Source organism: Muntiacus reevesi, chromosome 11, assembly GCF_963930625.1.
Source record: "Muntiacus reevesi chromosome 11, mMunRee1.1, whole genome shotgun sequence".
NCBI classification, from domain to species: Eukaryota; Metazoa; Chordata; class Mammalia; order Artiodactyla; family Cervidae; genus Muntiacus; species Muntiacus reevesi.
Window position 1 is genome coordinate 65830152 of NC_089259.1, and position 26102 is coordinate 65856253.

The window sequence follows — 26102 nt, forward strand, 5'->3', positions numbered from 1 at the left end:
GTGTCCTCATGGGGTGGAAGGGTGAGGGAGCTCTGTGGTTCCTTTTATCAGGACACTAATCCCTTTCATGGAGGCTCCACCCTCATGACCTGATCACCTCCTGATGGCCCCAGCTCCTAATACCAACACAGTGGGGGAATAGGTTTTAATGCATGAATTTTGAGGACAGAAACATTCACTCTACCAGGTTGTCACAGATGGAGGTGCTTAGAGAATAGAAATTAATTTTCTCACAGTTCTTGAGGCTGGAAGTTCAGGGTGTGGGCAGGTTTGGTTTCTGCTGAGAACACTCTCCTTGTCTACTGGTGGCATTCACCTCACTCACACGGTCTTCGCTCTGTCCTCGAGCACCCCTGTGTCTCTGTCCTTTTTATAAAAAAAGATTTTATTGAAATACAGTTAATTTACAATTTTATGTTAATTTCTTTGTACATCAAAATGACTCAGTTATACACAGATATACATTCTTTTTAATACTCTCTTCCATTATGGTTTATCTCAGGATATTGAATATACTGAATATAGTTTGCTGCACTATACCATAGGATCTTGTTGTCTGTCCATTATACACATAATAGTTTGCATCTGCTAACCCCAAATTCCCAGTCCATCCCTCCCCCACACCCCCTCCACCCATGCAACCCCAAGTCTGTTCACGATGTCTGTGAGTCTGTTTCTGTTTTGTAGATAGGTTCATTTTTGCCATATTTTAGATTCCACATATAAGTGATACATGATATCTGCCTTTCCCATTCTGACTTACTTCACTTAGTATGATAAAGTCTAGGTCCATCCACATTTCTGCAAATGGTATTCTTTCATTTTTTTTTTTTAATGGCTGAGTAGTATCGCATCGTCTGTATATACCACATCTTGTTTATCCATTCATTTGTCTATGGACATTTAGGTTATTTCCATGTTTCGGCTATTGTGAATAGTTTTGCTGTGAACATAAGGGTGCATGTGTCTTTTTGATTTATACTTTCCCCCAGATATATGCCCAGAAATGTGATTACTGGATTGTAAGATAATTGTGTTTTTAGTTATCTGAAGAATCTCTATACTGTTTTCCATAATGCCTGCAACAACTGATAATCCCACCAGCAGTGTAGGAGTGTTCCCTTTACTCCATTCCCCCTCAGCCACTGTTATTTTAATGATGGTCATTCTGACTGGTGTGAAGTGATACCTGATTGTAGTTTTGATTTGCATTTCTCCAGTAATTCACAATGGTGAGCTTCTTATGGCCATCTGATTCTGTCCTTTGGAGAAATGTCTATTTAGTTCTTCTGGCTGCTTTTCGATTGGACTTTTTGTTGTTGTTGAGTTGTATGAGCTGTTTGTATATTTTGGAAATTAGGCTCTTGTAGGTAGGATTTTCTCCTGTTCTGTAGTTTGTCTCTTCATTGTGTTTATGGTTTCCTTTACTGTGCAAAAGCTTGTAAGTCTGATTAGGTCTTGTTTGTTTACTTTTTTTAATTAAAATTAATTATTTGTTTATGGCTGTGCTGGCTCTTTGTTGCTGTGGGACTTTCTCTCTAGTTGTGATGAGCAGGGGCTTCTCTCTAGTTGCAGTGTGTGGGCTTCTCATTTCAGTGGCTCCTCTTGAGCAGAGCACCGTCTCTAGGGTGTGTGGGCTCAGTAGTTGAGGCTCTTGGGCCCCATAGCACACGCCCAGCAGTTGTGGTCCATGGACTTATTTGCTCCGTGGCATGTGGGACCCTCCAGGACCAGGGATCAAAACCATGTCTCCTGCATTGGCACATGGGTTCTTTACCAGTAAGCCACCAGGAAAGCCCTTTTTGTATATGTTTGCTTACATTTCTATTGCCTTAGGAGATTGACCTAAGAAAATGTTGGTATAATTTATGTCAGAGAAAGTTTGCCTCTAATCTCTTCTAGAGTTTTATGGTACCACATCTTATGATTAAGTCTTTAAGCCATTTTGAGTTTATTTTTGTGCATGCTGGGAGGGTGTGTTCCAACTTCATTGATTTGCAGTCCTGTGTCTCTGTCCTTGTGCCTTAGTCTCTGCCTCATCTAAGCACACCAGTCAGATTGGATTAGGTCCAGTATAATTAAGGGTAATGATTAACTCTTTAAAGTCCCTGTCACCAAATTCTAAAGTACTGATGGTTAAAGTGTCAAGTGAATTTGAGGGGACATGACTGATTTACAGTAGGTCCAGAATAGCAAAGTCAAGAGACTTCAGCAGAGTCCAGTGTGTGAGAGGGAGACGTGTAAGGAGCTCTGAGCTCTGGATCTGAGGAGCTGGGATTCCACGTCCACTAAGCAGGGGTCGTTAGTCTTTGGTGGAACCTGCCCGAATGTAAAATGTGCTCAGTGTTGGGTGATGAAAGAGTCGTGGAGATGGATGGTGGTGATGGCTGCACAACTATGTGAATGTACTTAATGCCACTGGGCTGTATGCTTAAAATTGTTAAAATGGTAAATTTCATGTTATATATATATATTGTAACACTCATATAAATCTGCACAGTAGCACTGAATCTTTGAGAACACGAGAGAACAGGGCAGATGACACATGGCATGGCCTCCAGCTCTCTGATCTGACCTCCCATCCTCTCCTGTTCATGACTTGATGAAATTTTCATTAGAGAAGTGATGTGTCTTGTCATGAGCTCAGTGACAGGAGTTCATGCTGTGACAGTGATTCCCTACCCCCACCCTCCTGGTATCGTGAGTATCTCAGGCTCTTTATTCCCAGGACCCTACCTTGAACTCACAAATGTGTGTCATCCCATCTTGTGAACATCTGCACAAGTTCCCCATCAGGGCAGGAACAGATGCTACTGGCTGTTACATCCATGTAACAGAGGAAGGCAATTGGTGTGAAGTACAGTGTGCTGATCACAGTTCTCCTGAGTTATTTTTTGAACACAGGAGATATTTATAAAATCCTCTCAAATATTTTTGGTGTACCACTTTGGATATATACTTGAGAGAAGCAGGCTTAAGACAGTTGTTTGCTAATCAGAACCACATTCTCTAGGGTGATTTAAAGCAAAAGCAGAGAGCATGAAAGCAATTTAGGAAATGACTTATCAGCAACTGGAGAGTGTTCTCAAGTTAGAGAACTGGATGGAACAATATGCTGTGAGAGATGGTGGTCACGTGGAAACTTAGTCATATGAAGGGTTCTGTATCAAAAGTGAATGAATCACACTTCTACTTACGATGAACAGATTCCTTCAGGCATGAAGGAAGGTCATTAAGGTTTGTGAGTTTTACAACTTATGCTGTGAACACTCAATGGGTTCTGTCACCCACAGAAGGTGAGGGGCCTTAGGTGAACTGATGCCGTCTCACATGTGTCCAGCTGTGGATCCTCTCCTGATTCAGCCCCACATCCCAGACCCCCACCTCCTGCATTATCAAGTCTTTGGGTCTGTCCTGATCAGACTCCTGCGCTGCTGTCTACACAGCTCACATCTCCTGCTCCAGCCCTTTTCAGACCCCTCTTCACATTCAGGAAGCAGCTTCAGGTCCTCAAACAGAGAACAGGCTTCCTTGCCATCGAACCCCCTCAGCCTTTCCAGCTCCACACCCACTCGATATCCAGCTGTAATGGCTCTGTGGGGGTCCTTTCTCATCCCGTCTGTCTGTATATACTGGTCCCTCTGTCCCAGAGTCAGGGAGCAGTGCACAGGACCCAGAAGGAAGGTGGGCCCTGCTGTTCCCTCCTTCTCCTCCAGGGGGCGCCCGTGCCCGCTGTCTTCCTATAGCCCTCAGGGGATGCCCTTGACCATTTATGAGTACCCCCACCTGTCCCCAAGCTGTGAATGCAGGAAGGCACCTCGGCCCAGCATGTTCTGTCCAAGGACCCCTGCACTTGCTGTGTCTTCTTTCAGGATGTTTCCCCAGACAGTCTCAGGGCTTCCGTGTCTCCCCAGAAAAGTGAAATTCATTCAGTCATGTCCGACTCTTTGTGACCTCAAGGACTATACAGTCAATGGAATTCTCCATGCCAGAATACTGAAGTGGGTGGCCTTTCCCTTCTCTAAGGGATCTTCCCAACCCAGGGATCGAATCCAGGTCTCTTGCATTGCAGGCTGATTCTTTAGCAGCTGAGCCACAGGGGAATCCCAGCAATACTGGAGTGGGTAGTCTATCCCTTCTCCAGCATATCTTTCCGACCCAGGAATTGAATTAGGGTCTCCTGTGTTGCAGGCAGATTCTTTACCAGCTGAGCTGTCAGGGACCAGCTCTTATATAGGATTATATGTGGTATTATAGCATTAACACAGCCTTTATATAGGGGTTTCCCTAGTGGCTCAGACAGTAAAGCATCTGTCTGCAATGCGGGAGACCCAGGTTTGATCTCTGGGTTAGGAAGATCCCCTGGAGAAGGAAATGGCAACCCATTCCAGTATCCTTGCCTGGATATCCCATGGACGGAGGAGCCTGGTAGGCTACAGTCCACAGGGTCGCAAAGAGTCGGACATGACTGAGCGACTTCACTTTTTACTTTTCTATATAGGAATAACAGTTAAACAACTGGTTGCTGCTCAGTAATTTCTATGGCATGTCTTGGAAATTTTTACTCTAAAAACTTGGAAAATAGTGCATTTTCCTAATGATTTGGATGAAAGCATTATCTAGGAAAAATTCAACCCCATGAACTGCAGCACACCAGCACACCTGTCCATCACCAACTCCCAGAGTCTACCCGAACCCATGTCCATTGAGCCAGTGATGCCATCCAGCCATCTCATCCTCTGTCGTCCCCTTCTCCTCCTGCCCAGAATCCCTCCCAGCATCAGGGTCTTTTCAAATGAGTCAGCTCTTCGCATGAGGTGGCCAAAGTATTGAAGTTTCAGCTTCAACATCAGTCCTTCCAATGAGCAGCTGGGATTGATTTCCTTTAGGATGGACTGGTTGGATATCCTTGCAGTCCAAGGGAATCTCAAGAGTCTTCTCCAACACCACAGTTCAAAAGCATCAATTTTTCAGTGCTTTACTTTCTTCATAGTCCAATTCTCACATCCATACATGACCACTGGAAAAACCATAGCCTTCACTAGATGGACCTTTGTTGACAAAGTAATGTCTCTGCTTTTTAATATGCTGTCTAAGTTGGTCATAAATTTCCTTCCAAGGAGTAAGCATCTTTTAATTTCATGGCTATAGTCACCATGATTTTGGAGCCTCCCAAAATGAAGTTAGCCACTGTTTCCACTGTTTCCCCATCTATTTGCCATGAAGTGATGGAACCGGATGCCATGATTTTGGTTTTCTGAATGTTGAGCTTTAAGCCAACTTTTTCACTCTCCTCTTTCACTTTCATCAAGAGGCCGTTTAGTTCTTCTTCACTTTCTGCCATAAGGGTGGTGTCATCTGCATATCTGAGGTTATTGCTATTTCTCCTGGCAATCTTGATTCCAGCTTGTGCTTCCTCCAGCCTAGCATTTCTCATGATGTACTCTGCATATAAGTTAAATAAACAGGGTGACAATATACAGCCTTGACGTACTCCTTTTCCTATTTGGAACCGGTCTGTTGTTCCATGTCTAATTCTAACTGTTGCTTCCTGACCTGCATTCAGGTTTCTCAAGAGGCAGGTCGGGTGGTCTGGTATTCCCATCTCTTTCAGAATTTTCCACAGTTTATTGTTATCTACACAGTCAAAGGCTTTGGCATAGTCAGAGTTAGGTTCAAATTTGCTGGGGATAAATGTAAGAACCTAATCAGATTAATTGATCTATGTTTAATTTTTATTATTATTTCGTACGTAAACTGCAGATTTTTTTTTTAATATTTTATTAGTTGGAGGCCAATCACTTCACAACATTTCAGTGGGTTTTGTCATACATTGACATGAATCAGCCATATAGTTACACGTATTCCCCATCCCGATCCCCCCTCCCCCCTCCCTCTCCACCCGACTCCTCAGGGTCCTCCCAGTGCACCAGGCCCGAGCACTTGACTCATGCATCTCACCTGGGCTGGTGGTCTGTTTTACCATAGATAATATACATGCTGTTCTTTCAAAACATCCCACCCTCACGTTCTCCCCCAGAGTTCAAAAGTCTGTTCTGTACTTCTGTGTCTCTTTTTCTGTTTTGCATATAGGGTTATCGCTACCATCTATCTAAATTCCGTATATATGTGTTAGTATGCTATAATGGTCTTTATCTTTCCGACTTACTTCACTCTGTATAATGGGCTCCAGTTTCATCCATCTCATTAGAACTGATTCAAATGAATTCTTTTTAACGGCGGAGTAATATTCCATGGTGTATATGTACCACAGCTTCCTTATCCATTCATCTGCTGATGGGCATCTAGGTTGCTTCCATGTCCTGGCTATTATAAACAGTGCTGCGATGAACATTGGGGTGCATGTGTCTCTTTCAGATCTGGATTCCTCAGTGTGTATGCCCAGAAGTGGTATTGCTGGGTCATATGGCAGTTCTATTTCCAGTTTTTTAAGAAATCTCCACACTGTTTTCCATAGTGGCTGTACTAGTTTGCATTCCCACCAACAGTGTAAGAGGGTTCCCTTTTCTCCACACCCTCTCCAGCATTTATTGCTTGTAGACTTTTGGATAGCAGCCATCCTGACTGGCGTGTAATGGTACCTCATTGTGGTTTTGATTTGCATTTCTCTGATGATGAGTGATGTTGACATTCTTTTCATGTGTTTGTTAGCCATCTGTATGTCTTCTTTGGAGAAATGTCTGTTTAGTTCTTTGGCCCATTTTTTGATTGGTTCGTTTATTTTTCTGGAATTGAGCTTCAGGAGTTGCTTGTATATTTTTGAGATTAATCCTTTGTCTGTTTCCTCATTTGTTATTATTTTCTCCCAATCTGAGGGCTGTCTTTTCACCTTACTTATAGTTTCCTTTGTTGTGCAAAAGCTTTTAATTTTCATTAGGTCCCATTTGTTTATTTTTGCTTTTATTTCCAATATTCTGGGAGGTGGGTCATAGAAGATCTTGCTGAGATTTATGTCGGAGAGTGTTTTGCCTATGTTCTCCTCTAGGAGTTTTATAGTTTCTGGTCTTACATTTAGATCTTTAATCCATTTTGAGTTTATTTTTGTGTATGGTGTTAGAAAGTGTTCTAGTTTCATTCTTTTACAAGTGGTTGACCAGTTTTCCCAGCACCACTTGTTAAAGAGATTTGTCTTTTTTCCATTGTATGTCCTTGCCTCCTTTGTCAAAGATGAGGTGTCCATAGGTTCGTGGATTTATCTCTGGGCTTTCTATTCTGTTCCATTGATCTATATTTCTGTCTTTGTGCCAGTACCATACTGTCTTGATGACTGTGGCTTTGTAGTATAGTCTGAAGTCAGGCAGGTTGATTCCTCCAGTTCCATTCTTCTTTCTCAAGATTACTTTGGCTATTCGAGGTTTTTTGTATTTCCATACAAATTGTGAAATTATTTGTTCTAGTTCTGTGAAAAATACCGTTGGTAGCTTGATAGGGATTGCACTGAATCTATAGATTGCTTTGGGTAGAATGGCCATTTTGACAATATTGATTCTTCCAATCCACGAACACGGTATGTTTCTCCAACTGTTTGTGTCCTCTTTGATTTCTTTCATCAGTGTTTTATAGTTTTCTATGTATAGGTCTTTTGTTTCTTTAGGTAGATATACTCCTAAGTATTTTATTCTTTTTGTTGCAATGGTGAATGGTATTGTTTCCTTAATTTCTCTTTCTGTTTTTTCATTGTCAGTGTATAGGAATGCAAGGGATTTCTGTGTGTTAATTTTATATCCTGCAACTTTACTATATTCATTAATTAGCTCTAGTAATTTTCTGGAAGAGTCTTTAGGGTTTTCTATGTAGAGGATCATGTCATCTGCAAACAGCGAGAGTTTCACTTCTTCTTTTCCTATCTGGATTCCTTTTATGTCTTTTTCTGCTCTGATTGCTGTGGCCAAAACTTCCAACACTATGTTGAATAGTAGTGGTGAGAGTGGGCATCCTTGTCTTGTTCCTGATTTCAGAGGAAATGCTTTCAATTTTTCACCATTGAGGGTGATGCTTGCTGTGGGTTTGTCATATATAGCTTTTATTATGTTGAGGTATGTTCCTTCTGTTCCTGCTTTCTGGAGAGTTTTAATCATAAATGAGTGTTGAATTTTGTCAAAGGCTTTCTCTGCATCTATTGAGATAATCCTATGGTTTTTATCTTTCAATTTGTTAATTTGGTGTATTACGTTGATTGATTTGCAGATATTAAAGAATCCTTGCATTCCTGGGATAAAGCCCACTTGGTCATGGTGTATGATTTTTTTAATATGTTGTTGGATTCTGTTTGCTAGAATTTTGTTAAGGATTTTTGCATCGATGTTCATCAGTGATATTGGCCTGTAGTTTTCTTTTTTTGTGGCATCTTTGTCTGGTTTTGGAATTAGGGTGATGGTGGCCTCATAGAATGAGTTTGGAAGTTTACCTTCTTCTGCAATTTTCTGGAACAGTTTGAGTAAGATAGGTGTTAGCTCTTCTCTAAATTTTTGGTAGAATTCAGCTGTGAAGCCATCTGGTCCTGGGCTTTTGTTTGCTGGAAGATTTCTGATTACAGTTTCGATTTCCTTGCTTGTGATGGCTCTGTTAAGATCTTCTATTTCTTCCTGGTTCAGTTTTGGAAAGTTATACTTTTCTAAGAATTTGTCCATTTCATCCAAGTTGTCCATTTTATTGGCATAGAGCTGCTGGTAGTAGTCTCTTATGATCCTTTGTATTTCAGTGTTGTCTGTTGTGATCTCACCCTTTTCATTTCTAATTTTGTTAATTTGGTTCTTCTCTCTTTGTTTCTTAATGAGTCTTGCTAACGGTTTGTCAATTTTGTTTATTTTTTCAAAAAACCAGCTTTTAGCTTTGTTGATTTTTGCTATGGTCTCTTTAGTTTCTTTTGCATTTATTTCTGCCCTAATTTTTTTTTTTTTAATATTATTTTATTAGTTGGAGGCCAATCACTTCACAACATTTCAGTGGGTTTTGTCATACATTGACATGAATCAGCCATATAGTTACACGTATTCCCCATCCCGATCCCCCCTCCCACCTCCCTCTCCACCCGACTCCTCAGGGTCCTCCCAGTGCACCAGGCCCGAGCACTTGACTCATGCATCCCACCTGGGCTGGTGGTCTGTTTCACCATAGATAATATACATGCTGTTCTTTCAAAACATCCCACCCTCACGTTCTCCCCCAGAGTTCAAAAGTCTGTTCTGTATTTCTGTGTCTCTTTTTCTGTTTTGCATATAGGGTTATCGCTTTAAGATTTCTTTCCTTCTGCTAACCCTGGGGTTCTTCATTTCTTCCTTCTCTAATTGCTTTAGGTGTAGAGTTAGGTTATTTATTTGGCTTTTTTCTTGTTTCTTGATGTGCGCCTGTAATGCTATGAACCTTCCCCTTAGCACTGCTTTTACAGTGTCCCATAGGTTTTGGGTTGTTGTGTTTTCATTTTCATTCATTTCTATACATACTTTGATTTCTTTTTTGATTTCTTCTATGATTTGTTGGTTATTCAGAAGCGTGTTATTTAGCCTCCATATGTTTGAATTTTTAACAATTTTTTTCCTGTAATTGAGATCTAATCTTACTGCACTGTGGTCAGAAAAGATGACTGGAATGATTTCAATTATTTTGAATTTTCCAAGACCAGATTTATGGCCCAGGATGTGATCTATTCTGGAGAAGGTTCCGTGTGCACTTGAGAAAAAGGTGAAGTTGATTGTTTTGGGGTGAAATGTCCTATAGATATCAATTAGGTCTAGCTGGTCCATTGTATCATTTAAGGTTTGTGTTTCCTTGTTGATTTTCTGTTTAGTTGATCCATAGTTGTGAGTGGGGTATTAAAGTCTCCCACTATTATTGTGTTACTATTAATTTCCTCTTTCATACTCGTTAGTGTTTGTCGTACATATTGCGGTGCTCCTATGTTGGGTGCATATATATTTATAATTGTTATATCTTCTTCTTGGATTGATCCTTTGATCATTATGTAGTGTCCTTCTTTGTCTCTTTTCACATCCTTTATTTGAAAGTCTATTTTATCTGATATGAGTATTGCGACTCCTGCTTTCTTTTGGTCTCCATTTGCGTGAAATATTTTTTTCCAGCCCTTCACTTTCAGTCTGTATGTGTCCCTTGTTTTGAGGTGGGTCTCTTGTAGACAGCATATATAGGGGTCTTGTTTTTGTATCCATTCAGCCAATCTTTGTCTTTTGGTTGGGGCATTCAACCCATTTACATTTAAGGTAATTATTGATAGGTGTGGTCCCGTTGTCATTTACTTTGTTGTTTTGGGTTCACGTTTATACAACCTTTCTGCATTTCCTGTCTAGAGAAGATCCTTTAGCATTTGTTGAAGAGCTGGTTTGGTGGTGCTGAATTCTCTCAGCTTTTGCTTGTCTGTAAAGCTTTTGAATTCTCCTTCATATCTGAATGAGATCCTTGCTGGGTACAGTAATCTAGGTTGTAGGTTATTCTCTTTCATTACTTTCAGTATGTCCTGCCATACCCTTCTGGCCTGGAGGGTTTCTATTGATAGATCAGCTGTTATCCTTATAGGAATCCCTTTGTGTGTTATTTGTTGTTTCTCCCTTGCTGCTTTTAGTATTTGTTCTTTGTGTTTGATCTTTGTTAATTTGATTAATATGTGTCTTGGTGTGTTTCGCCTTGGGTTTATCCTGTTTGGGACTCTCTGGGTTTCTTGGACTTGGGTGGCTATTTCCTTCCCCATTTTAGGGAAGTTTTCAGCTATTATCTCCTCGAGTATTTTCTCATGGCCTTTCTTTTTGTCTTCTTCTTCTGGGACTCCTATGATTCGAATGTTGGGGCATTTCACATTGTCCCAGAGGTCCCTGAGGTTGTCCTCATTTCTTTTGATCCTTTTTTCTTTTTTCCTCTCTGCTTCATTTATTTCCACCATTTTATCTTCTACCTCACTTATCCTATCTTCTGTCTCCGTTATTCTACTCTTGGTTCCCTCCAGAGTGTTTTTGATCTCATTCATTGCATTATTCATTTTTAATTGACTCTTTTTCATTTCTTCTAGATCTTTATTAAACATTTCTTGCATCTTTTCAATCTTTGTCTCCAGGCTATTTATCTGTACCTCCATTTTGCTTTCAAGATTTTGGATCATTTTTATTATCATTATTCTAAATTCTTTTTCAGGTAGATTCCCTATCTCCTCCTCTTTTGTTTGACTTGATGGGCTTTTTTCATGTTCCTTTACCTGTTGGGTATTTCTCTGCCTTTTCATCTTGTTTAGATTGCTGTGTCTGGAGTGGGCTTTCTGTATTCTGGAGGTCTGTGGTTCCTTTTTATTGTGGAGGTTTTACCCAGTGGGTGGGGTTAGACGATTGGCTTGTCAAGGTTTCCTGATTAGCGAAGCTTGCGTCAGTGTTCTGGTGTGCGGATCTTGATTTCTTCTCTTTGGATAGCAATGGAGTGCCCAGTAATGAGTTTTGAGATGGCTCTGTGTGTTAGGTGTGACCTTGGGCAGTCTGTATGTTGACGTTCATGGCAATGTTCCTGCGTTGCTGGAGAATTTGCGTGGTATGTCGTGCTCTAAAACTTATTGGCTCTTGGGTGGTGGTTGGTTTCAGTGTAGGTATGGAGGCTTTTGTGCAGTCACTTATTACTTAAAGATCCATGTAGTCAGGAGTTTTCTGGTGTTCTCAGGTTTTGGGCTTAAGTCTCCTGCTTCTGGATTTCAGTTTTATTCTTCCTGTAGTCTCAGGACTTCTCCAACTATACAGCACTGATAATAAAACTTCTAGGTTAATGGTGGAAAGTTTCTCCCCCGTTAGGGATATCCAGAGAGGTTCACCGAGTTACATGGAGAAGAGGAGAGGGAGGAGGGATATAGAGATGGGCAGGAGGAGAAAGAGGAGGACTCAAGAGGAGAGAGACAGATCTACGAAGTTGTCTGATCCCAGAGTGTTCTCCGTAGCCCAGACACCCACAAAGATTCACAGAATTGGATTGGGAAGAGAAGGGGAAAGGAGGAAATAGAGGTGTTCTGAGGTAGTAAACAGAGTCAAGATTGGGAGAGAATAATCAACACACTCCTGAATAAAAATGGGAGCTGAATATTGGATTCTTAAATGTTCACAATTTATATCATATACTGAAAAACAAAAATTAAAAATCTAGAGTAGAGGTTAGACTCTTAAAAATACTATATTAAAAACAAAAACCAAAACACACAAAAGAAATTTTAGAAATATATATGAAGTTTGGCATAAAAATAGGGCTTCTCTTCTTTTTTTTTCTTTTTTTCTCTTTCTTCTGTAAGGTTATAGTGTATTGAAAATGAAAATTAAGGCGTAGTAAAAGGAGTGCTAGAGGGCTTTAAAAGAAATAAGAGAAAAAGAAAAAGAGAAAATAGAAGAGAAGAAGAAAAAAGAAAAGGAAAAAAGAAAAAGAAAAAAGAAGAAGAAAAAGAAGAAAAAGAAAAAAGAAAAAAGAAAGAGAAAAAAAATTGTTTTGCCTAATTAAAAAAAATCATAAAAATCTATGAAAATGAAAGTTAAGGAGTAATGGGGGAGTAATAGGGAATTTTTAAAGGAAAATAAAAGAGAACCAAGAAAAAAGAAAAAAAATTTTTTTTTCCTTACTTAAAAAAAAGAAAAAAGAAAAGAAAAGAAAAAGAAAAAATATATCTAGGAATTTCTCTGCAGCTGTTGCTGTCAGTGTGGGTTCGGCTCAGCTTCAGATAGCTCCTCGTTCCAGCTTACACTTCTCGATATCTACAGGCCCTACCGTTGTAGTCAGTCGGTGGTTTCTTCAGGGATTTTAATCTGTTGCACCGGTCCCTTCTGAAGCGGTTCCCTTTGTTTATATGGGTTCTGTTGCCGGTCTCTTCCGCGCCTAATTTCCGCCCTGACACAGGGGGCGGAGGTGGATTCTTATTCAGGTAACTAGTTCCGTCGCGCTGCGGGGAGGGGCTGTGCGGGGAGGGGCCGGCGCTCCCGGAAGAGGCTTGCGCTCTTTTCTCGGTCTGCGCTGCTCAGGCTCCGGGCTGCTGCGCGCGGCTCCAGCCCTCGGGCGATTCACAAAAGCGCGGCACACAAAGCCGGGTCCGCGCTCCGTCTCCACGCCGCCCGAGCGGCCCAGGCAGCCAGGCGCTTGACGGGCGCTCTCTCCCCAGGTGCGGCGCGTCTTCTGCCCTGCGGGGTCCCAGTCTCAGTCCCCGCCGGCGCCGGTCGGGCGTGTGCGCCCTCTGCCCTCCACGTCCCCAGCCCCAGTTCCCACCTGCGCCCTCCGTCTCGCCACGACCCTCCCGGCGGACTTGTCGCCCAGAATCTCGGTCCCTTTGTTCTGCGAACGGCCGGCAGTGTGTTCGGGCCGGTTAATTTTCTCTCTGTTTTGCTGTCCCACAGTTCAAGCTGGCAACTCACAAAAGCTCCCTCTGATTGTCCTCAGGGCACTCAGGCCCGGATCCAGCCCCAAGTAATGCCGCCCGCTCCTCTCCGTTCCGCCCCCACTTGCTGGTGGCGGATGCGGGCGTCTGGGGTACTTTTCTGCTGGGAGTTGCTTTTAGGCTTGTAATCTGTGGGTTTTATTTATTGTATCCCTCCCAGTCAGATTCAAACTCTTGAGATTCCAACACTTCCCCCAGGCCCGCCAGTGCGAGGGTTTCCCGGTGTCTGGGAACGTCCTCTATTAAGTCCCTTCCCCAGGACGGATCTCCGTCCTTAGCTCTTTTGTCTCGCTTTTTATCTTTTATATTTTGTCCTACCTCCTTTCGAAGACAATGAGTTGCTTTTCTGGGCGCCTGATGACCTCAGCTAGCGATCAGAAGTTGTTTTGTCAAGTTTGCTCTGCGTTCAGTTATTTTTTTTGATGAATTTCTAGGAGAGAAAGTGGTCTCCCCGTCCTACTCCTCCGCCATCTTGGCTCCTTCCCCCTTATCAAACTGCAGATTTTTGACTACTGTGTAGTCTTTGTCTTATTTTTTTCAAAATATGTTTCCCGTTTGAAGCACCCCCATTAATGTACATTTGCATACTGTGCCTTTTACATTTGTAGGTGTATTCGTCAGACCTTGAAGGAGAAAATCACAATCTTAGTAACTCATCAATTGCAGTACCTAGAAGATACAAGTCAGATTCTGATACTGAAAGATGTAAGTAGTTTCTAGAAGTCTGGGGAATTGCTTTTCTCTCAGGTGTGTTGAAGGACAGACATCCCTGCAGGTCATTCTCCTTGGATTCATGGTAAACACCCCCTTCTCAGAGCAGGGGGTGTTCATGCCTTGGAGGATGAACCCAAAGACCTGTAACCCACCAGCTTCCTGTCCATGGAAATCTCCAGGCAACAATACTGGACGGGGTGGCCATGGCCTCCTCCAGGAGATCTTCCTGACTCAGGGATCAAACCTGAGTCTCTTACTATCGAATCCTGTCTCATTGGCAGTCAGGTTCTTTACCACTGGCACCAACTGGGAAGTCCAGAAATGTCACTACTACACTCTAAGCCACATAAACCCTAAAGTATATAAAAGTGCTACTACAGTGTTACTAAATCATCACCGTTCTGATGAAATCTGTTAAGAATAATGATTCAATTTTATTTAGAAGTTTTTATTTTCCTTTTTCACAACTTAAGTTAAAATGTGTCACTTAGAAATTAGAGATACTGACATCTGATTGTATCTAAGTGATTGTTATACACAGTTTGCCTAAAGAGCATCTACCATTAACTCCAGAAGTGAGGTTGGGTAGCCGAGCAGCCGGGTCAGAGACATCCTCTCTGCTGGTGTCTCCAGTTGCTGGTCTCACTGCCCAGGGCTCTATGTGCCCAATACGTGTGGGAGCCTGTGCAGCAGGAGGACAAGGCTCTGCCTTCACGGGGCTCCTGTTCTTATGGGAAGGATGTGACAGAGAGAGAGGTGGGCTGACATCCTGGCTGCCTCCCTGAGGAGCTGGTGCCTCACAGGATCTGAGTGACATGAAGGTGGGGGCCACACAGTCACCTGGGGGAGGGAGTCTGAGGCAGGGGATCCTCAGGAAGCAGCTGACCTGGCAGGTTGGAGGAATGACAGGAAGACCAGTGTGTCTGAGGAGAGCGAGCAGGGGGACATGGAGGGAGCTGGTCTCTGAGCAGTAGACAATGGGCTATTGTGGGATGGAAGTCATCGGACAGTCCTGAGCAGAGGAGGGATGTGGTCTGATGTGGATTTGAAAGATTCCTCTGATGGTCACTGGAGGGGTGACAGAAGAAGCAGTTAGGAATCTTAGTAAAGCTGAGGAGACAGAAGTGTCGGCTCAGGCTAGAGTATCAGTTTCTAGAGCTGCCGTAACCAAGTGCTGCAAAATGGGTGACATTAAAACAGCAGAGGTTTATCGTCTCCCTGTTCTGGAGGCTCCAAGTTCCAAATCCAGGTGCTGGCAGGGATGTGCTCTCCTGAAGGCTCCAGGGGAGAATCCTTCCCTCCAGCCTCTGGTGTTCACCAGCCTTCCTTGGTGTTCCTTGGCTTCCAGCTGCAGCACTGTGGTCTCTGCCTCTGATGTCACATGGCCGTTGTCCCTGTGTCAGTCTGGGTCTCATAAGGACATCAGTCATATTGGATGTAGGGTCACCCTACTCCAGGGTGACCTCGTCTTAACTTGATTACATCTGCAAAGACCCAGGTTCCAAATAGGGTCATGTTCACAGGTGTCATGTTTGAACTTATCTTTTTGAGGAGGGGGCACCATCCAACCCACAACTCCTAGCATGGTTGGGGGTGGGGTGGAGAGTAGTGAGAAGTGTTCAGACTTAGAGGTCATTTGATGCTTCAGTCCTTGGCTCATTTGCCTCTGTGTCTCAGCACCTTTGTCATTAACCCCTGACTGTTCCATAGGCCCTTGGTCAAATTCCTGACTTAAGAAATGAATTTCTGCTCTAAGAAAGATTATTAGAATGCAGAACCTCTGTCTCTCTGGAAGCAGTTCCATGTGTTGACTCCTACCTGTTCCTCTAGGAATGGGAAGGGGGTGGTCGTTAAGGTTTTTTGAGCTTGAGAGCAGTTGATTTCATGTGCAGAGGGTGCGATTCTAGTGTGTAAACCCCAGTGTTGACAGTGTTATGAACACAGGATCAGTGGGAAGGAGAATAACCTATTTCTTTTGTCCCTAGATGTTTTAGGGTCCCCTTATTACTTCCTTTGAGGACACTATCCCCAATTTTACTAACAAAGCAACTATTTGTCCACTGGTGAGCACCCTTGGATGAGTCGGGTTCCAACCACACTGTGGGGTCCCTCTCTCACGGCAGAGGGGGATGGCAGCCCCCTTGTCCTCTTGAAATTGTCAGAGCTTGGCTGCTGAGTGCAACTGCTGTCTTTGCACTACCAGTCATTTCATTGTGTATATTACAGGTATCTAGTGGTGAGCACTAATTTCCTTAAAGAGGTGTATGAATTTTGCCTCCCAAGTGGAACAAGACACGCTATATCCTACATAAGTTTCTAGTTCTGCAGTATCAGATGGTACCTAGATGCTTCACTGGGTTTCTCCCATTGGCTCACCTCAGGGGAAAGGGTGAGAGGGCTCCCAACTAGGGTCCTGAGTCATCTTCCGTCTGATCAGTGTTAACCAGAGCTGCTTGCATTCGATGAGTTTTGCATCCTGGAATTTTTTTCCTAATGTTTTGTTTGCCACTGAGTGATTCAGGTGTGTCTTGCTTAGAGGTTGGAAAATGGTGAAACATCTGCATATTATTTTATATGACTTTATAAGGGAGGGAAACTGTGCAAGGATCTGTCACACATGTTTGAAGAACATGATTATATTGGCTGTAGCTTAAGCAGTTGCCTGTTTGGGGGAAGGCTGGTTGGCTGCTTGTGGTTGGTTGGTCTTAAGTTTTTTTCTCGGATCTGAGAGCACTGATTCTGGCTTAGGTTTTGGTTTGTGGGCACAGACTGCCAGGGCTTTAGAGCCCAGCCCCATGGCCTCCTTGTTTAATTACTATATCAGGTGGAATATTGAATTTTCAGTTGGGAACTTGCTGAGTGTGTGGGGACAGTTGTAGACCATGAAGATGCCTCTCATGGGTTTTCTGTCCTGTGCTGGTTCCTCTTATCCCAGCCGGGCATATGATACTGTGACAGTGACAGTGGGCAGTGAAGATTTAATGAGTGACTCTTACCTACATGCAGATGTGCTGGTCCCCACCTCTGGGTTGAGTTTAGATTTCTTTCCTGGAACATCCTCCCCAACTGACCGTTTTTTAAAATTCTGCTTCTCACGTAATGTGCTGTATGTGCTTAGTCACTCAGTCGTATCTGACTCTTTGTGACCCTATGAACTGTAGCCTGCTGGGCTCCTTTGTCCATGGGATTTCCCAGGCAAGAACACTGGAGTGGGTTGCCATGCCCTCCTCTAGGGGATCTTCCCAACCCAGGGATCGAACCCAGGTTTCCCGCATTGCAGGCAGATTCTTTACTGTCTGAAGCACCAGGGAGGCTTCTCTCAATTCCCATGTTGTCTGTAGAGACTGTGCTGATTCTTCCACCAGCCTCAGTGCTTCTTGCTTCCCCAAGTGCCCAGGGTACTTATGTCAACAGCCTGCATTTTAAACACACAAGCACATGTTTCTTTCATATCCCCCAGCACCCAACACAGGTTTTGGCAGAGAATACAATGCTCAGTTCTGTACTGAGTTGATTGAACTAGATTTTTCAACAAGACTTCTCCACTCAGTGATCATTTTTTTTTTTTTTTTTTACAAAAATCATAATTTAAGGCCAGATAACTTTTCTTGACTAGTATTTAGGTTGTTTTAATATTACCAAATGTAAATTAATTCCTCTCAATTTTTTTTTTTTTATTTTAGGGCAAAATAGTGAAAAGGGGAACTTACTCTGAGTTCCTGAAACCTAGGGTAGATATTCTTTCCCTTTTTGACAAGGGGAATAAGCAGTCTGAACCATCTTCAGTTCAAGGAACTCCCACTCTGATCTCTGAGTCTTTGGGTCGGTCTCTACAGTCTCCTAGAACCTCATTGAAAGATGCAGCTCCAGAAGACCAAGATGTGAGTTTCTATCCAGCAGTGTGCCCTGGTCTTTCTGATCTTGGTGGCCTCATGGACCTTCAGTCTGCTCCTCTAATGATATCTTCATTTTTTCCAAAGTAGACCCTAAAATTCCCAAAGTCTTATTCCATGGAATCCATGGAAAAGCATGAAGGGAGCAAGCCTGTTTGTGGCTCTCCTTTGGGTGTAGTTGGAAAATCTTATGGAGGTCAGTCGTGGGTGCACTGCTGTGAGTTTCTGGGTATCTGTGGCTCGCACTGATTGAGAACTCTCCAGTTTCCCATAGTTGTGTCCTACTTGCTATCATGGCTCCCGACTTCCCTAATGCATCCAGAAGCTTAATGTGAAGACTGCCTTAGACTGAGTCCTGCTGTTGCCAAAGTAAATCATCTACTTCTCCTGTATGTTGGAATGTTCTAGCACTGCATATGACTAACAGTAGTATTTTGCCTCAGTGTCAGATGGTTTGTGATAGGTCAGAGGTAATGTGTGCAAAGGACCTGACACATGGTAGATCCTTAGGTGTTAGTTCCCCGTCCTCCTTTCTTACCCTTCAAGACCGAAAACCACATCTTATCAACCTTGGATCCCAGTGGCCAGGATAGAGTAGGACATTTTAGGCTCCTGTGACTCTATAATGCATTCTAAGTCCTCCAAACAGAAATGCAGAAATGCACTAGATCTCCCTTAGAATACACAGATATTCTTTGATATACAAACCCTCAATATCCAAACGCAGGAGCCTGGATGATTCTGATAATTACTTGGATTAGCAGTTCACTTTCTAGACTCAAGAATCACTCTGAAATTTCAGAACCAAATAGATTCAGATCATACGTTTGCAATGTGCTATCCAAACTGATTACTCCAGTCCTCTCTGTGATCTCAGTTTACTGTATTTGGCTAGTATTTTGAGCCCAATATGTTTTCTGTTTCTATTATTGAATGACACAAGTCATCTAGAGGGATATATTAGCTCCATGTCATTTTGTGTGTTATTTTAGAGCAAACTTATGCATTTATACATTAATTGATTTTGTTATGTGTGTGCTGAGAGTCATGATCTATTTTAAGCAAAGCTACCCAACAGTGAATAACCTCGTGCAAATGTTCTTTTATTTCTGATAGGTTCCTAGAAGTAGGATGACTTGGTCCAAGGGTAAATGCATATGTGATTTTGCCAGATATTCCCACACCCTTCTCCATAGGAGATGGACCATCCTGCATTCCTACCAGTGTATGCGATGTGTCTGTTTCCCCACAGTTTTGCAGTGGAGGACAGTGTTGAACTCTTGAAATTTAGGGTTCATTATTTAAAATTTCATCTCTGACTGCCATTTTTTTCCTTCCAGACTGAGAACATACAGGTTATACTACCTCTAGAAGACCAATTGGAAGGAAAAGTGGAGTTTAAGACCTATGCAAATTACTTCACAGCTGGTGCTCACTGGTCTGTCATCATCTTCCTTATTCTAGTAAACATCGCAGCTCAGGTACGTAAGGGTGTTTGTTTTGATTTGTGTACCCAGGTTGATATTTATATACTATTTATACTGTACTTTATGATTATTTTTGTGTATTAAGAGATTTATTTCAAAGAATTGGCCCATGAGGTTGTGGGATCTTGCTTGGTGAATGTAAAATCAGAAAAGCAAGCCTGCAGGCTGGAACCTCAGGCAGGAGCTGACCCTGCTGTCTTGAGGCAGAATTTCTTCCTCCTCCAGGAAGCCTCAGGTTTTGCTCTTAGGGCCTCTGCCTAACTGCATGAGGCAACCAGAGTGTTGAGGGTGATCTCCTCCACTGAAGTTCTGATGATGGATGTGAACCACATCCACAAACTACCTTCACGGCAACATCTAGACAAGTGTTTGGTTGAATCATTGGAGACTGGCCCAGCCAAGCTGACACCGGAACTGACCATCACTGTACCTGTCAAGCTTTTTGTTTTGAAAAATCCCAACACTTGTACTGTTATTACTGCCTTTTGCAGTCCACTTGGATTTGCATTGAAATACATTATATTTGGGGAGCAAAGTCTTCTAGGGAAAAGAAGATTTCTTTTGAAGATATTAACTTGTAAGATGCCCTCCCCAACCTGTGGTCATCTGGGGTGTGGGGCTTGGCGCAGACCTGAGCCAGAAGGACCGTCTCTGTTTTCTGGAGCCTTTCCACCCCCCATCCTGGTGAGCGGGTGTGAGGCTCAGTAACATCAGCGTCTGAGTGATTGCTGTTTCCTGCTCCAGGTCGCCTACACCCTGCAGGATTGGTGGCTTTTAAACTGGTGAGTGATTCCTGGTCTGACTGAAAGTACTGTAAATTCTATATGAAGCCTCACTTTTACACAGAGTCAGGGGGATTGACCCTCACCTAGTTTCCCTGAAGAAAAATGAAAGTTCCTGCGGGTGGTGTGTGATTTCCCTGTGATCTCTCCCACGTCCCTCCCTTTAGCAGCTTATTCACAGAAAGTTTTTTTTTTTTCTTTTTTTGAACTTTTAATATTGTATTGGAGTATAGCCAATCAGCAATGTTGTGATAGTTTCCGGTGAACATCGAAGGAACTCAGTTCTCATATATATGTATCCATTCTCCCCCAAACCCCGCTCACATCCAGGCTGCCACATGACATTGGGCAGAGTTCCATGTGCTGTACAGTAAATCCTTGTTGGTTACCTGTTTTAAATATAGCAGTGTGTGCATGACCATCCAAACTCTCTACTTATCCTTTCCCTCGGCAACCGTAAGTTCATTTTCTAAGTCTGTCCTCACAGACAGTTTTGAAAACTGAAAGTTGTGGTTCACATTTTTAACAGGGAGATACACACAGGGTCTTGTGAGCTGGGAAACACTTTAGAGCATAAAATACCTTTCTTGAATTGAGGTAAATTTTTTTATATTTGTGTAAATTCTATGTATAATCTATAGTGTAATATTTTTTCTTCCCTGTTCCATAGGGCGAATGTAAAAAGTGGCCTGTATTTTGGGACAAATGTAGAAGAAGCTGCAGATGTAATGTTTGTGCTGAACTGGTTCTTAACAGTTTATTCAGGTAAAGTTGTGTCATCTGCTCCATTATAGCGGAGTCTAAGGTGTTTATAATGAGTCTGTGTGATAAACTAGGGCTTCCAGAGTAATTCAGCAATGTCTTAACAGATTGTCTTGGTCTCATTTACTCTGTGAATTAATTAGAATAATTATTTTAAAGATCTACTAGAAGAAAAGAGGTTGAATGAAGACTTTTAATTTGCTCTGTACTGGATTTTGGTAGTTAAACCAGGATTGCACATTCAGAAAATCAGTCCCTGGAAATACATGGCTGTTGTCTATTAAATAGATTGCTTTAGCTAAATCATTTATCTATATGGATGGGTAAGGGGATTAGAAATGAATCCCCACCCTGTGGTTCTGGTTGTTCCAATTCAGTCTAAATAACCCCTAGCTTTTATTGATCTTGGGTGAAATCCTCTGGCAGCATGGGTCCCAGATAAAAGCATTATTCCCTTGCAGATATGCAAAGCTCCCCTTTACCGCACTGCTCATCTCTTGGGCTTCACTAATTATCAGAGAAGCTAAGCAGGGGAAATCCAGGGTCTGGGATTAGATTCCTTCTCTTTCTTACCTTGAGATCAAAGTGTTATCTCCTCCCCAACTGTGTGATTAATTTAACATTTGGTGTGCCAGACTAATATTAGCGTGACTGTCTCTATTCACAAGAATGTTTAGAATATATATCGCATTATGTACTTCTTAGAGTATCTTCACCTAAATTTTTAAATATCTTCTTTATCTATTCAACTGTTGATGGACATTTAGGTTGCTTCCATGCCGTGGCTTTTGTAAATATTCCTGCTATGAATATTGGGGTACATGTGTCTTTTTGAATTATGGTTTTCTCAGGGTATAGGCCCAGTTGTGAGATTGCTGGGTCATATAGTAGTTGTACTTTTAGTTTTCTAAGGAACCTCCATACTGTTCCCCATAATGGCTGTATCAATTTACTTTCCTGCCAATAGTGCAAGGGGGTTGCTTTTTCTCCACATTCTCTAGCATTTATTGTGTAGTTTTTGATGATGGCCATTCTGACTGGTGTGAAGTAATACCTTATTGTAGTTTTGATATACATTTCTCTAATAGTGATGGTGACCATCTTCATGTGCCTCTTGGCCATCTGTATGTCTTCTTTGAAGAAATGTCTATTTAGGTCTTCTGCCCACTTTTAATTTTTTTTTTTCTGATATTGAGCTGCATGAGCTGCTTGTATATTGTGGAGACTAATCCCTGTCAGTTGCTTAGTCTGCAGTTATTTTCTCCCATTCTCAGGACTGTCTTTTCATTTCATTTCATTTATGGTACATATATATATACACTGGAATATTACTCATCCATAAAAAGTAATGAAATTGGGTCATTTGTAGAGATATGGATGGACATAGAGTCTATCATACAGGGTAAAGTAAGTCAAAAGAGCAAAACAAACAAAATGCTTATATTAATGGATATGTATGGAATCTAGAAAAACGGTACAGATAAACCTATTTACAGGGCAGGAATGGAGTAGAGATGTAGAGAACAGATGTGTGGACCTGGCGAGGGGTAGGGAGGTGGGGAAGGTGAACTGGGAGGTTAGGACTGACACATATAGACTACCATGTGTGAAACAGACAGCTAGTGGGAAGCTGCTGTGTAGCACAGGGGGCTCAGCTCAGCGCTCTGTGATGACCTAGAGGAGGGATGGGGGGAAGGAAGGTCTAAGAGGGAGGGGATCTATGTATACATGTAGCTGGTTGACTTCATTGTACAGCAGAAACTAACACAACAGTGTAAAGCAACTATACCCGAATAAAATTTAAAAAAACTAAATAAAAATTTAAGTATCCTCACAGAAATCGCTTTTCAAAGTTTACTTGTACAAATGCTTGTACAAAGATTAACAAAGCGTGTGTTATGTAAAAGTCCACTCATTGAAATTTGACATTTATTTTGTTGTTTACTTGTTAAGAAACTTGAATCCACCAGCAGTTTACCTTCTGAATTGGTGGACAATGAGAGCTTAGAGAAGAAGGAAGGGATTCTGTTACACATCTATATAGGACGGTGGGCTAAGCCAAATGCCTGTTAATGGAATTCAGGAATTTGAGCAGCTTTCAGAATTTAAATAATACCTGTCAGCTGAATGGGAAAAAGTGCTTGATGGAATATTTATTACAGAAGTTACCCCAACTCTATTTATCATTGTGAGTTGAAGAGATGTTTAGAGGCTCTTTTAATTTTTATATGCATAGTAGTATTCATTTATGTTATTGATAAAACATAAATTTGCATGATTGTATTTGTTTACAAATGCTTTGGGGTTCTATCAAACACTTAGTGAGAGATTAATTGCTTGTTTAGATTTATTATCTCATGCCAGAATATAATTTGTAGTTTCTTACAATTCAATTATTTAAGAGATGGTCCACTTGCAACTTAACATTGTCTTTTTATACTTTTTAAAGTTACTTGGGCCTAGAAGTAGCTACTTTATTTTTAATATTTTAAAATTTTATTAATTTTTATCTCAGTATACTTGCTCTCCAATATTGTGTTAGTTTCTGCAGTACAGAAAAGTAAACCAATAATACAATATCCTCTTTGGATTTCCTTCCCATTTAATGGTCACCACAGAGCATTGAGTAGTTACCTGTGCTATACAGTAGGTTCTTAAGAAGTTACTTTACATGGAAGTAAATTTCCTTGTAAATTACAGGGAAATGGTAAATCATTTCTCCTATTCCCTATTAATTCACATGCTGGTAACAAAGCATACCTCACTTTTAGATTGTGGGACATGTTGTAAATAGTGAAATTTGAATCAACTACTCTTTGCAATTATCAATCTTGTGGGTTTTTATTAGAACTTGTAATTGAATTAGGAAAGCCTAGAATGAAACTGTAGGTAACATGATATTTTTACCCCTGTGTTGTTTCTATTTAGTGAGAGGAAAACATTGATTTTTATATTCTTCTTTGTAAATTTATTTTGTGAAAGCATTAAACTCTTACAGAATTTACTATATTTATATTTACATATATAAAATTTTATTATTCTATGTGTATGTAAATTTCTATGTAAATTTTACCTATAGAATAAAATGTATCTTTATAAACTGCCTACTATGCGTCAGCATCGTTGAGGATAAGACAGAGATCTTGTGCTGAGTGATGTTTCTTTATTTCAGGGTTAACTATATCTACCATCCTTTTTGGCATCACAAGGTCTCTGCTGATATTCTACGTCCTTGCTAACTCTTCACAAACTTTGCACAACAAAATGTTGGAGAGCATTTTGAGAGCTCCGGTATTGTTCTTCAATAGAAATCCAATAGGTAAGTCAGACATGAAGCCTCTCAATGAATATGTCTTATTAACACATATAGTGCCTGATTACATATTCATATTTGAAAATGGAAATGGAAGATATGCTTGGAAGAAAATCACTGTTCATGTTTTTTCATTTTCTATAAAAAGCTTCATTGATAATTTTTATTGGTAGGAAAAAAATCTGAATATAGGAGCATATAAGTTTTTATTCCAATTTATGCACGTCTGTAAAAAATTAACGTTTACTTTGCAGGATGATTTAGGAGTCCCTTTGTTATATATACCCAATATACAATGCAAATGTGTTGAAATGCTTATGACTAGTTGTTGGAACGTTGGCCGTGTTACATGGTATTAAGCTAAATAGGAAGAACCTTCTTCCAGAAACATCTCTGCAGGAGACAGGCTGTGTGTTTCTTTCTTTCACTGTCCATCCATTTCTGGGAACACAGAGCTCTGGCATTTGCTCATATTTTGAGGTTTACCTGAATTGTAATGGAAAATTCATTTAAATGCAAGATCAGTGAAAGGTAAACATCCTCTTCAATCAAATCAACCCTCTAGTTTTACAGTGGCATTTTGGTTACATTTAAGAGGTCTTGTGGTACATAGCAGTGGATCTTCATTACTAAGTAAAGGTGTCCCTGAAGGTTTCCCAGTGGTTGCTTCCTCCATTCTGAGGCCTTTGACCTGTCTTGCTTTGGAAGGTAGTCTCCTGACCTGGGTTTCTATGAACAGTTAGTTCATCAGCATATATGTCCACTCTGTTCAGTTGGTTAGAGTTGTGTTGAGGCCCAGGGTGGCTTTCTTTTGCAGGTCATGATTGACAGGACCTGTCAAGGCAGGGATGTGACTGGAGAGAGGACAGGAGTTGCCTGGTCATCAACTAGCTTTGTGATCAAGGTCAAAGTAAGTGGATGCTACGGGGCAGGCAAATCTCTAGGCAGGATTTTGTCATGGTTATATGTTTGGACTCTGGAGCCAACTTCCTAGGTTCAGTCCTGGTGCTAATTACTAATAGTAATAGCCAGTTATATTTATGTTAATAGTTATGTGCAAGTTATTTAATTTCTCTGTGTCTCGATTTTCTTACCTATAAAATGAGGATATTATTCACACACTTACCAATATCTTGATTTTGTGGGCATTAAGCAGGTTAATATATTCACAGCATTTAGCACACGGGCAGTACCTAATGAACCTTAGTGAGGATAATGATATAGTGTCTGGGAACTTCCTCTCCTGTCAAATGGGAATAACTGCTGCCCTTCCTGTTTGACAAGGCTGTTGCGAGGATTAAATAAGACTGTTTAGGGCAGCATCTTGTGCAGATTTATTCAACACATGTTGCTTAGTCCAGGCACTGTGTGGAGCACAGGATGGTAAGGGGCAGAGGCTCACACAGATGTCATCATATTATGAAGTCATAGCAAGGAAGTGGTTGGGGGAGTCCATGCTATTGTGGCTGTGAAGCTGCCCTACTTTGCCTGTTGATGTGAAAGCTATGGTTATAAATTTGAGAGCATCAAGTGGGACTGAATTTCTGTTTTCACAGCCTCTGAGTGCTCCTGACCACACTTCAACAGGCTGATGATGACCTGTAGGATTCTCCAGATGCTGATGTATTTATTATTCAAGGATTTGGGACCAAGTTTAAATCTTCAAGGTCACTAATCCTAGAGCAGCAGGCATACCAGTGTATATATTGTTTCCCCATCCTGTGTCTATTATCAGAA

General features: G+C 41.5%; 1 protein-coding gene across 1 annotated transcript in view; it reads left to right on the top strand.

The window, feature by feature from the left end:
- LOC136144145 (ATP-binding cassette sub-family C member 4-like) overlaps positions 1–26102 on the top strand; it is a 147356-nt gene that overhangs the window by 50824 nt on the left and 70430 nt on the right. Inside the window, exons 14-19 of the mRNA XM_065901805.1 lie at positions 14023–14119; positions 17812–18009; positions 19362–19502; positions 20253–20290; positions 20961–21055; positions 24225–24371. Coding sequence (XP_065757877.1) covers positions 14023–14119; positions 17812–18009; positions 19362–19502; positions 20253–20290; positions 20961–21055; positions 24225–24371 — 716 coding nt within the window. The remainder of the gene's footprint in view (positions 1–14022; positions 14120–17811; positions 18010–19361; positions 19503–20252; positions 20291–20960; positions 21056–24224; positions 24372–26102) is intronic.